At 42.4% G+C, this 12783-nt stretch overlaps 1 protein-coding gene across 1 annotated transcript in view; it reads right to left on the bottom strand.

Annotated features, from left to right (window-relative positions):
- The window catches only part of LOC139278184 (dynein axonemal heavy chain 5-like), a 382562-nt gene that overhangs the window by 229884 nt on the left and 139895 nt on the right, over positions 1-12783 (bottom strand). The window contains exons 27-30 of the mRNA XM_070896837.1: positions 11316-11378; positions 9711-9949; positions 6198-6438; positions 58-257 (exon numbers count right to left, since the gene is read on the bottom strand). Of these exons, the coding sequence (XP_070752938.1) occupies positions 58-257; positions 6198-6438; positions 9711-9949; positions 11316-11378 (743 nt within the window). The remainder of the gene's footprint in view (positions 1-57; positions 258-6197; positions 6439-9710; positions 9950-11315; positions 11379-12783) is intronic.

Genomic DNA, 12783 nt, shown 5'->3' with positions numbered 1-12783 from the left:
ATCTTGGAAGTGGGCTAAATTGTTAAATCAAAAATGGTGCACACACTGAGATCTTACCTATTGCTCAGCAAAGAACCAAGAGCCATTAAGCTATCTTCAGCAAAAGTGATGATCTCGGATGTGTTGTCACCACGGAGAAGCAGCTCACCGCGTGTTTTGAAGTTGGCAAATGTGAAGTATCGATTATCCCACTCCACTAAGACCTGTTTCAGCTTCTGTTCAATATCTTTTTCCTTTATGGCACTAATGCAAATATCCTATTCCCAAAGATGGTAATCAGAAATCAGTTCACAAAACTGATCAATGGTAAAGTGGCACAATCATTAGCAAGTTTACAAAGGACCCAATATATTGCTTCATATAATTAGTCTGTTAGATCAGATGAAGTGTTGCTCGAAGGAAACAAATAACTATAATAAACAATACCCAGCATAAAAAAATAAAGAACTAATGGAAATCAGAAAGTGGAACATAAAAGTCCAATATCCTAAGTGCAGACTTTGTGTCACATTTTTGGATTTGCGGTTAGGGAAGGTAAGTGCGTTTTGATTATAATTGTTACTCTGTATATTCACCAGATGTCTGTAGAATTAAGTAGCTTAGCAATTCACATCTCGTCTCACGTCACAAAAGTGTTGCCAGTCCACCTACTGAAACATTGGAGAACTGCGAGCGAGGGCACATGCGAAAGACAGAGGGTAGAGTTTCCACTTGGTTGCGCTGGTTTTTTGACATAATTCGTCCGAAATCGGCGTAAGGCGCAAAAGATCATGGAATTTTATGCGCAAATTATGTTCAGCGCAAATCACGTTTCCGCAATCTTTTGCGTGGTTTAAAAAACATCGTATTCGAAGCCAGCCCTGCCCACAAAACTGGCCATGTTCCCAGGATGAATTAATCACTATGGCAAGTTTCCGCTAATTGCGTCGTTGCGGACTTTTGAGGAGGCTCTAAAAATTAAGCTGGTTCTTTTTGGTGCAAGGACACTAATAGGAATGTTTTACAAAACTTTTGAATGTAATTTATTTTTAAATTTACGAGTAAATTGACTACTGTACCCCAATATAACTAGCAAATGGTTCTGTATAATTTTTAAAGTCATTTTCAGTCATTTAAAGTCGGGTTACTCACAGATGGTGGATTGATACAGTGATTAAAAATTGATTTTTTTTTGTGATAAACCCATTTTCAGCTGTATCAATCAAACTGCACCAAGTTACCACTTAAATATATCAAGGAATATTTTTAAAGCAAAATGTTGATTTTTTTAAAATTACATTTTAAAACACTGCTCGATTGTGCTGGTTGACGGCATATTTTGCGTTCAGTGATATGCAAATAAGTTTGATTGGAAACTCGAGAGAGAAAAAAAAAATTCTCAAAATGAGTGCAATTTGTGCCGGATTTCCGATTGTGCCCAAAGCAGAAACTCTTGACCTATGATATTTCGTTCAGTCTTAAATGGGGTGTGTCCTCACAAAGGGCTCTGAAAGCCAGATTTAACACTGGCAGGCCGGGGAGCGGAAGGAGCAGCGTGGCAGCCTAGCCCAGCAGGCTGAACGGCCCCGGCCTGCGAGCCCCATTGGAGCAGGCCGGGGAGCGGAAGGAGCAGCGTGGCGGCATACCACTCCAGGGAGCAGCACGTGCTGGAGCAGGAGAGCAATGGCAGTGAAGAGGGATATCATCAAGGTCCAAGTCGGTGATTGGAGCGTGGACAGATACTGAAGGAGCGGCGAGATCGGGGCGAAGGAGCGGCGAGAGATTGTAGAGGGACATGATCAGGGCCCAGGAGAGGCATGACTTCGGGGGCCAGAAGAGGCGAGGGCCCAGGGGCAGCAGAGCTGGTCTCCAACTGTCTTGGTTAATCCTTGCTACTGGACCAAGACCTAGCTCTGTCAAGCCCATGTGGTGGCTAGTGTGCAATGGTCACCGCATGTTAAAAACATCCAAGCACAGGTGTCTTCCACCCTTCAAGATTTAGTTCAGACCTGGAATTTTAGGTCCATCATTGAAACACCTGTGAACTTTTTGACGTGGAAGCAAGTCAACCTCGGTTCGAGGGACTGCCTATGATGATGATGAAATGGGGTGATATTATTTCACTTTTCAGGCTACACTATAATATGTTGAGATTTTGGGCACTACGGGCTCACTCCTGAATGTAAGACACAAGGACCATTTGTGACAGTGACTAGCACCACTGAACCTGAGGAAGGTCCAAGGCTGAGCTGAAACTGGTAAAACTTTGTTGCACACTTTGGATCTAATGCTATTGAAACAAAATATCAATCAATTCACATCATGCTCTTGCTAATATAATCCAAAGAACAATTATTTTGCTCACATGCAATTCCTCCATGCTCTGGAAGGACTGCAATATATTTCTAAAAATAATATAACGTATCAAAATCAGCGCAGCTTATTAGAGCTCAAGGGTGACATTTAAATCGTAAAGTTCCATCTATGTCGCCAATTAATAACTATAAATCATAACATACAATGGCCAAGATAATCACCAATAACACCTTATATAGCTAGTAGTGACCTCATTAAAGTGATATACAGTATAAATAAATCAGATCAATGCCATAATAATCATTCAAGCAGACGTGGAATAATTAGGCACTTCCCCTTAGGGAAATGCATTCCCATAAATCAATCCTGCTAGACTATTTCTCCCAGCTGCCAGATGATCTTTTCCTCTGGAAATGGATTTTCTTATTTTGTGAATAGCTTCTCAATTCAATTTTGCTGCACTATTGTAATATCCTGTAATTTATTTCCTGCTAACCAAATAAAAGTTTGTGGAAAATAACATATCAGTGTATGCACTTCAGTCAAACAAATGTGTATTTTTAATGGTAATGGAAGATTAAGGTTTTTAAATTTAGACAAATATCCCAGAGGTATAATCAGATAAAAATGGATGCTGAGCCAAAAAGGAGGGGCAACTAAAAGCTTAGTCAGACATGTGGACTTTAGGGATGGTCTTAAAGGAAAAGAGGGAGGTGGAGAGGTAGAGAGGTTTAGGGAATGAATTATTGGGTCAGGCCTAGATGCTTTGAAGGCCCACCCAACAATGGTGGGGTGAAGAGAGCGAGGGAGGCACATGATGCAAAGTTCTTGGAGTATGGCTGGATCAGGTTGAACGATGATGATAAATTTAAATTCACACTGTTAGGGGACCAGGAGCCAATGTAGGTCAATTGGGTGATGGGAGAGCAGGATTTATTGTGGAATAGGATACGGCCAACAGCGGTTCTGATGAGCTGAAGCTTTAGGAGGGTAGCGAATGGGAGTCCGGCCAGGTGAGCATTGGAATAGTTGAGTCTGGAGGTGACAAAAGCATGGGTGAGAGTTTCAGGAACAGATGGGTTAAGGCAGATGTAGAGGCAGGCAATGTTGCAAAGGTGGAAGTAGGTAGTCTTTGTAAAGGCGAGGATATGGGGTTGAAAGCTCAGGGTCAAGTAGGATGTCATGGTTGCAAACCATCTGGTTCAACCTGAGACAACAACAATTTGCATTTATAGAGCACCTTTAATGTAGTAAAACATCCCAAGGCACTTCACAGGAGCGTTAACAAACAAAATTTGACATCGAGCCACATATGTAGATATTGGAACACTTGGTCAAAGAGTTAGGTTTTAAAGAGCATCCTAAAGGAGAAGAGAGAGGTAGAGAGGTTTAAGGAGGGAATTCCAGAGTTTAGGGCCTAGGCAGCTGAAGGCATGGCGGCCAATGGTGGAATGAAGAAAATCAGGGTTGCTCAAGAGGCCAGAGTTGGAGGAGTGCAGAGTTCTTGGAGGGTTGTAGAGCTCTCGGAGGTTACAGAGGCCATGGAGGGATTTGAAAACAAGAATGAGAATTTTAAAATTAAGGCATTACCAGACCGAGAGCCAATGAGCACAGGACTGATGAGTGAACAGGTGAATAGATAAGCTCAAGTTTAATGAGGGTGGTAGATGGGACACTAGCCAGGAGAGCACTGGAACAGTGAAGCATAGAGGTAACAAAGGCACGAATAAGCTGAGTTAGAGGTGGAGTCAGGTAATGTTACTGAGTCGGAAGTAGGCAGTCTTGGTGATGGACCGGATATGGTCAGAAACTCATCTCGGGGTTAAATACAACACCAAAGTCGATAACGGTTTGGTTCTACCTCAGCCAGTTGGTAGGGAGAGGGATGGAGACGGTGGCTAGGGAACAAAGTTTGTGGTGGGACCAAAGACAATAGCTTCTGTCTTCCCCAAATCAGTTGGAAGAAATTTCTTCTCGGCTAATACTGGATGTCAGACAGCAGGATGATAAATTAGAGCCAGTGGAGGGGTTGAGAGAGGTGATAGCAAAGTAGAGCTGCGTATCGTCAACGTACATGTGGTACTAGACGATGTGTTTTCAGATGATGTCGCCGAGGGGCAGAATGTAGATGAGAAATAGGAGGGGGCCAAGGATACATCCTTGGGGGACTCCAGTGGTAACGGCGTGGAAGCGGGAATAATAGCTGTTGCACGTGATTCTCTGGCTACAACTGGATAGTTAAGACTGGAACCGGTGTAGGTGGAGAGGAACGGAATTGGTGGTGTGGTTACAGAGTTTGTGACGGTGCCATGGACGATAGCTCCAGTCTTCCCAATGTTTACTGGAGGAAATTGCGACCCATTTAACACTTGATGTCGGACAAGCGAGCTGACAACACAAAGGCAGTGGAAAGGCAGAGAGAGCGATTGTAGTGAAGTAGAGCTGGGTGTCGTCAGTGTACATGTGGAACCTGACCTCATATCTTTGGATGATTATGCCATAGGGCAGGATGTAGATGAGGAAGAGGAGGGGGGCCAAGGATAAACCCGTGGAAGACTCCAGAGATAACGATGCGGGGGCGTGGGAGAGTTGGGGGGTGGGGGAAGAGAAGCGATTGTTGGAGCTACTCTGGCTATAATTGGATAGCAATGAGTGGAACCAAGCGAGGACAGTCCCACCGAGCTGGACAATGGAGGAGAGGTATTGGAGGAGAGTGGTGTGGTCGCCCCTGTCAAAGACGGCTGACGGTCGAGAAGGACATGAAGGGATAGTGCACCATGGTCACAGTCACAGAGGATGTCATTTATAGCTTGATTCGGGCTGTTTCACTGCTGTGTCAGGGACGAAAACTTAATGAGGGATTCAAACATGGAGTTGCAGGAAAGACAGGCATGGATTTGGGAGGCGACAACACGCTAAAGGACTTTGGAGAGGAAAGGGAGGTGGTAAATGGAACAGTAGTTTGCATGTCTGCTAAAATCGCATGGTACAAGTAATCCCAGAGAAAAAATATTCAAAAGAGACATCAGCTAAATTACTGAATTAACTGCAAATGACTTTGATTTTCAACTTCTTTCTACTAAACAAGTATTGGTTCTTTTTAAAATTTCAGTCTTTGTAGGCATTGTTAGAGACTTGATTGTTTGTACATTAGAAACAGCTCCCGAGCACATGAACACCAGGGGCTGGATTTTCGTTATGTTTCCGTTAGCGCCCTGGAGGGACAATAATGGCGGAAGAAATATTTTCTGGGCGGGCAGCCAGCTTCCAACGCCTCGCCGACAAATTTGTTGCCAGTTGTGCGGGGGCACAGAGCAGCACTGCCCGGAAGCATCAAGCCAGCATGCAACGCGACTAGTTTTGACTGAGTGTTGAAACTTGTTGTGCGCTGACCTTATAGCGCCCCATAGCGCGCCGTGGTGGGACCGCCTGGAAAACCAGGCCGGCTCTTGAACAATGGATTTTCAGTTGCTAAGCCGGCCTTGCACTCTAAAACGGGTGTGTAACGCCTCCCTTAGCGTTCCGCCACTCACTCAGGGCCCAGCTGATGAATTTTGCTGTATGAGCTACAAACTTTTCTCGGGCGCTATAATTACCACCCCGCCGTGATTAACGCCCCGAAATGACCTCAACTGAAAATCCAGCCCCATAACTAGGTAGCTGATGTACTGTAAGGGTTTTTCTTTGGCTAATTTCACTGGAAGAGTGTCCACTTCAAGGAATAAATAAAGAACTAACAACATGGAGAATGCCTTCAAATGCAATTATTCTTTGAATGAGTTTTTAGAATGAAATAAAATAGATGGGTATAAAAGTGAGTTCCAAGGATTCCTTTCCTCTTTCAGCACAAATGAATATATATTTAACACCAAATTATGATATCTCTATAAATCAGAACTCACCTCGATCTCCTCTTTGTACTTTAAAAGTGGGGCTTCCATGATATTGGACAGTTTAAATGTTTCACTATCAACATCAAAGTCATGATCTGTGACTTGGGCAATGCGTTGCCAATGACGAGGCATCATGGCCTTATTGGACATCATCTCTAACAGGGGACAGCTTTCGCTGAAGTCATCAATGGTCTGCTTTAAATCAAGGTAGGCTGGCCACTCCTTCAAACCTCGAGGCAATTTACGGCACCTGAAATGCATTAGTGGTTGTTCAGATACAGATAACTAATCTGCTCAAACGCAAGCTGCACTTCTAACACGGTGCAGTGAGAAACTAGGCTTCCAAATTTATTCATTAGTAAGTTGTTGGCATGAAAAAAAAAAAGAATTTTTTTTCAGTTTTCATTTTTCTGAAAACAGACAGACACTGTACCATGAATTGCAGATGAGGTTTTTGAAAATAATGGGCGGAGCTTTAGGCAAGGGCGTAAAATGGCCAGTAGCAGATTGGCTGGCTGTTATACATCCTGTCCGATTTTCCTTTCCATTGAAGTCAATCAAAAGGAAAATCAGTCAGGGTGTATTCCAGGCGACCAATCAGCTATTGCCTGTTTTACGCCCCCCCGGCAAAGTTGAAGTTCAGCCCAATGAACAATAATGGCCAAGAAACTGAATCATGTAGTGCCAATTTTACAAACATAAAAGGAGCTCCTGAGGGTCCAATATGACAGTCACCATGGGGCACTGATTCCGTGGCAGAAACGTGCTGCCTGTCATATTGGTTAGGGCTCCACATTAGGCATCCAGAGTGCACACCTGAAACTATGTAAATCAAGGGCCTAACGCCTGACGCAAGCCCACTTTGCAAAATCTGATTGCGAATGACTGTAGTTTCTATAGGCGCTCAGCACCCAAACCAGAGGTTCTTTAAAGGAACCGCTGGAGGCTCCCACCTGAAAGGTAAGATTTAACTTTTTTTACTTACATCATTGCGGAGCCAGGAGAAGCAATCCTGCTCCTCCTGGCTCGAAATTAAATCCGCCAGCTATGGCTGGCCACTGCTCACGCCCCCGCCCGATTGCTTCCCACCCCCAACTCTGCTGAGAGCATCGGCTGGCGTGGGAGCTGTCGCTGGTGTCAGATCCATGACTGACACCTTCAGCTCACTGATAATAAACAAATGAGGACAGATGACCGATTTGCCGTGGTCCTGCCGCCAGCCTCATTCGGCGCTTGCGGCATGCGCAGCACTGGGATCGCACGGCACCCCACTTTATAGGCCAATGTTTTTATTAAAGTCACCAAAAGGCAGTAAAAAAATGATTTCTGTCCTTTGGGGAGGGAAACAGGCACCGCCAGCCCAGTCTCCGTGTGTTCCCAGCCCCACACTACACGATTGGCTTTAAGGGGGCGATTATCCACAGGGATTGCTCCTGCTTGTCCATCCTAACTTCAAAGGTTGAGCTGCTGCATAAACATTCATTTTTCCAGGGTTTCCACAGCTCTTCTCCTGAAGTTACTGCATGAGAACCCCCCATAAAAATTCACCCCCTTCATGCCCTCAGAGTAACCAAGAATGGGCAGCAAGTGCTGCCTTGGTATACATTACCCACATCTCAAAAACAAATACCAAAAATGCTCATTAATTATAAAATGCCACTGGGCAAAATATTAAACACAATTGAATGAACAGTCGTTATAAGTTTCACCACCACCAGCTAATCAATATCAGCAGACAATGATAGGGGAGACTAGAACTAGAGGACATGATCTTAGAATAAGGGGCCGCCCATTTAAAACAGAGATGAGGAGAAATTTCTTCTCTCAGAGGGTTGTAAATCTGTGGAATTCGTTGCCTCAGAGAGCTGTGGAAGTTGGGATATTGAATAAATTTAAGACAGAAATAGACAGTTTCTTAAACGATAAGGGGATAAGGGGTTATGGGGAGCGGGCAGGGAAGTGGAGCTGAGTCCATGATCAGATCAGCCATGATCTTATTGAATGGCGGAGCAGGCTTGAGGGGCCGTATGGCCTACTCCTGTTCCTATTTCTTCTGTTCTTATGTTCTTATGTAACTTCAGTTAGAGATGCCAGCAAGTAATAGGATAGAGAGAGAGGCTGCTGCCCCTTGATATTGAGCCAAAAATTGCGGTCAGAGGCTTCCTGTGGGCGGATGTTTCCAACGGAAATTTATTTTACGAAAGTACCTGGTGGTCCTGGAGGAACAAACACTTGCACTCCGAGGCCTAGATGCGCAGCCCAGCGCAGAGGCCCACGTATTCCAGGATTGTCTGCACATCCTGGGATCACATGGGCGTAGACCACCAATCACAATGTAGTATTCTCATTCAAAGTAATGGGAGCTCGGACCTCCCATTACTATCAATGAGAATACCCCTAGAATCAAATAAAACACAAAGTTAAATGTTTTAAAAATGCTCTTTTTTTAAATTAATTGCAATTGCATTAAATTAAATGTTTTAGAAGAAAATTATTTTTCTGAATTAAAAAAATGTTTTTTAATAGTGTTAAAAATAAACTTACCTTCATAGGCAGGGATTTTAATATAAAAATAAGAAATAACATTTATTTTTTCTATTTTTTAAAACTCTTATGTTTGAAGGACATTCGCTGGGCAAGAGTTGGGCAAATAGCCCAAATCTCCGTGTGTGAAGGTCCTTCTCCTGGGGAGGCGCGCGATCTGTCACTTGACAGATCGTAAGTGCCTGGTTCAGGCGCATACGGTTCGCACGCCTAAACCCAGAACTTGCGGAGCCACTTCATGAGCGCATCGTACGCACCCGGAGAGGCCGCAATTTCAGGGCCATTATGATACAGCTATAGTCTGCTCAAAACAGAAGAAAAGATTTCATTCCTTAAGAAAGATAAACAGCAAATTCTTGTCAAATCAAAATGTACTGTCTTCCATACCAATCTATCTCCTATCAAACCCTGTCCTACAGTTCAGATCAACTCAACCCTCAAGCGTCAGCAGGTATAGGAATCAACCCTGCCCGACCCACTGAAAGTGAATCTGCTTTAAAAGAATCAGCACAATCTCCTCTCTTCTTCTTGCTCCCCTCCCTCGTTAACTGATCTTCTTCCTCTTCCTTATTCTATTGACTTTAAAGATTTCAAAAATTATGAAATTGCTACAAATTAGGAGTTATGAAACTTTCCTAATCAAACATCAGTGTCATTGATGAATTTGCGATATTGTCAAAACAATCAAACAGTAGGCTTTGTTACAACAACATCAGTCGTGGAGAGCATTGCTCAGGCTGCTCCTTTTGTTTTGTAGTTTCAAAGCTCAGATTTGTCTAGCCCCTAACATACTTGAGTAAGTTTTGAGACCAGCAAACAAGCTGAAAAATAAATATTTAAATTCTGATACAAAACCTTCTTGGGACAATTAAAAATGATCGTCAACATTTTTCTGCAAATACTTTTTCGCTACGAATGGGATCATATATTTATGTAAGATCAATCAAAAGCTTAGTAGAATGTACGCAGCTAATAAACCTGTTTTGAAAATCCAGAAGCTCATTGTTTATCTTCTCTGTGTTCACTTCAGACCAAAGAATGTCGAAGTAGCTGTTCACTGTGTTGATCACATTATTGTAGAGGCTATAAAGTTTCTGTAAAAGGTTAAGCTCCTTCTTTATCTCCAGCAGCTGGGGGCACTGTGTAGCTGACAGTCCAAAGAGCTCTTCACCACCCGTGTAAGTGATGAATTTGCGATAGAGGTTGTCAAAACGATTCTGCAATGATTTGACAGGACACATTGTAATGAAACATGCGATTTGTATAGCTTAGGTCACTGCAGCAAATCTCCCACCATTAAATTGTGTTCAGAAATCCAGCCTTGCAAATCATTTCAATTTCCCTCAGAGCATAATTCTGGAACACTTTAAAAAACACAACTAATGGCACACATCTATCCTTACAGTCCTTACAATGTAAATAAAGGTATTAGTCCTTACATTTGAAAATATGATCAAAAATCTTAGCTGGGGAAATATATATACATATATATATATATGTATATATATTTAAATTAAAAATTATTTAATATTTTCAGTTGATATTTCACGTAACTTTCACTGATCCCATTTCTAAAATTATATATATTTTTTGCCCCTTTTATAGATGTTGAAGGGTTCATAGAATCATAGAAATTTACAGCACAGAAGTAGGCCATTCGGCCCATCGAGTCTGTGCCGGCCAACAAGGAGCGATCCAGTCTAATCCCACTTTCTAGCTCTTGGTCCTTGGCCTTGTAGCTTATGGCACTTCAAGTGCACATCCAAGTACTTTTTAAATGTGCTGAGGGTTTCTGCCTCTACCACCCTTTCAGGCAGTGAGTTCCAGACCACCCTCTGGCTGAAAAAGTTTCTTCTCAAATCCCCTTTAAACCTCTTACCAATGACTTTAAATCTATGCCCCCTGGTTGTTGACCCCTCTGCTAAGAGAGACAAGTCCTTCCTATCCACTCTCTCTAGGCCCCTCTTAATTTTACACACGTCAATTAGATCTCCCTTCATCAGAATGGTCACTAGTGAGATGGATTCTGTGCAATTTTGCCAACTGTGTTTACAAGGGTAACAGCACCACTCCCACCCTCTTCATAAACAGACAAGTCCAGCACCTCACTTAAATTCAGATTAATTTATCCCTTTGACAAACATCCAATACCTGAATAAACTGACATGGCTAAAATCTACTTAGTAGTTTATCGAATTAACTCACTCTGCAGCTCTTTCACATGGGCTTAGAGAAGTGACAGAAGTGAACATGCACAGGTCAACCCTCAAGGGTTTATCTCAATTGACAGTGAGCCACTTTGAACAAATATTTGAAATTCAACAATTGTATTAGCAAATATTTTCAACATTACACCAATTAAGTGACTCATTAGCCATTGAGAAATGTTACAGGATTCATTATTAGAGTGGGCTGAGTGCTTTATTTGGTTTCACTAATAAAATTACTTTATTTCAAAACCACACCTTCCCAAAATACTGTTTATGTTAAACAAAACAAGGATATTTATACTATTTTTCAACAAAAAAGCATAAAACATGGCCCCTCCAGGAGGTAATTAAGCAAGTTCTGTGATCACTATACCTGATAAATAACCAATTGGTCATTTGCTTCTTGTGGAGACAGTCCAGGCTGCATGGGGCCTCCCTATTTGAAAAGGATGCAAGAAAAGGTTGTACAATAGCAAAAAAAAACTCAAATGAACAAAACAGAGAAATTGTTAGAGAAATAATCCTGGCCGACATAATAATTGCAAAACAAACCAATTCTGCTACGGAAAAAGCCTTGGCCCCAAATTTCTTCAGGAGTTCTACTGAACTCCCGCTGTAACTCCAATGGGAAACCAGCGAACCCAACGCAGAACTCCAGCTCTCCATTTTTTTCTGGGATTTTCCCATCTGTCGGGATTTCAAGCTGCATGTGCCCACACTGTACTAAGCACCTGCCTGCCTCGTGTAATATTACATAAGAACATAAGAAATAGAAGCAGGGGTAAGGCCATTTGGTCCCTCGAGTCTGCTCCATCATTCAATAAGATCATGGCTGATCTGATCATGGGCTCAGCTCCACTTCCCTGCCTGCTCCCCATAACCTCTTATTCCCTTACCGCTCAAAAATCTGTCTATCTCCGCCTTAAATATAATCAATGATCCAGCCTCCACAGCTCTCTGGGGCAGAGAATTCCACAGATTTACAACCCTCTGACAGAAGAAATTCCGCCTCATCTCAGTGTTAATTGGGCGACCCTTTATTCTAAAACTATGCCCCCTAGTTCTAGATTCCCCCATGATGGAAACATCCTCTCTGCATCTACCTTGTCAGCCCCCTCATTATCCTATATGTCTCAATAAGATCACCTCTCATTCTTCTGAACTCCAGTGAGTACAGGCCCAACCTGCTCAACCTTTCTTCATAAGTCAACCTCTTCATCTCAGGAATCAACCGAGTGAACCTTCTCTGAACTGCCTTACGACTGCTTAACATTTTCATGTAAAATGGCTATGTCCACTAGTTTAATAGAAGCATTGAAATGTTTTGCAAGTATACTGTGCTCCCTGTGGGTAGTACTGTACTTCTTGTGAAATGTTACAACAATCCATTTTCTGCCATTATAAGGACTGCTATTTATGTGAGCCTTCCCTGGAGTGTTCCTTTAATTGATTCACTTCACACCAACATCCGTATTTCATTTAATACATCCTGAGTCCACCCTGCATGGCTACAATAAATGAGACCACTGGGACTGCAGTGAGCTAAAACCACATGAGATAGAATCCTTGGTAGTAAATTAGTCTTTATTCTATCTTCACTTTACAGCATTGAAACTAGAGACAAGCATAGTAATAAAATAATTTCTAGTTATTTTGCTTTCAAGAGTAAAACTGTAGGAGTATTGTGCAAATACTGAGCCTCTTGCTCTAAAATTAAATCATTAACACATTTTAATAAGTTCACTCTAACCAGGAAAGCTGGCTAGATCATTCTTTTGACTAATTATTTCTCTTTAAGAATTTACAAATTAGAAGAGGTCAGTCCAAACAAGTATCAGAAA

The sequence above is a fragment of the Pristiophorus japonicus genome, chromosome 13, assembly GCF_044704955.1.
Source record: "Pristiophorus japonicus isolate sPriJap1 chromosome 13, sPriJap1.hap1, whole genome shotgun sequence".
Lineage (NCBI taxonomy): Eukaryota > Metazoa > Chordata > Chondrichthyes > Pristiophoridae > Pristiophorus > Pristiophorus japonicus.
The sequence above is the reverse complement of the archived record's forward strand: the minus strand, read 5'-3'. Positions and strand labels throughout refer to the sequence as shown.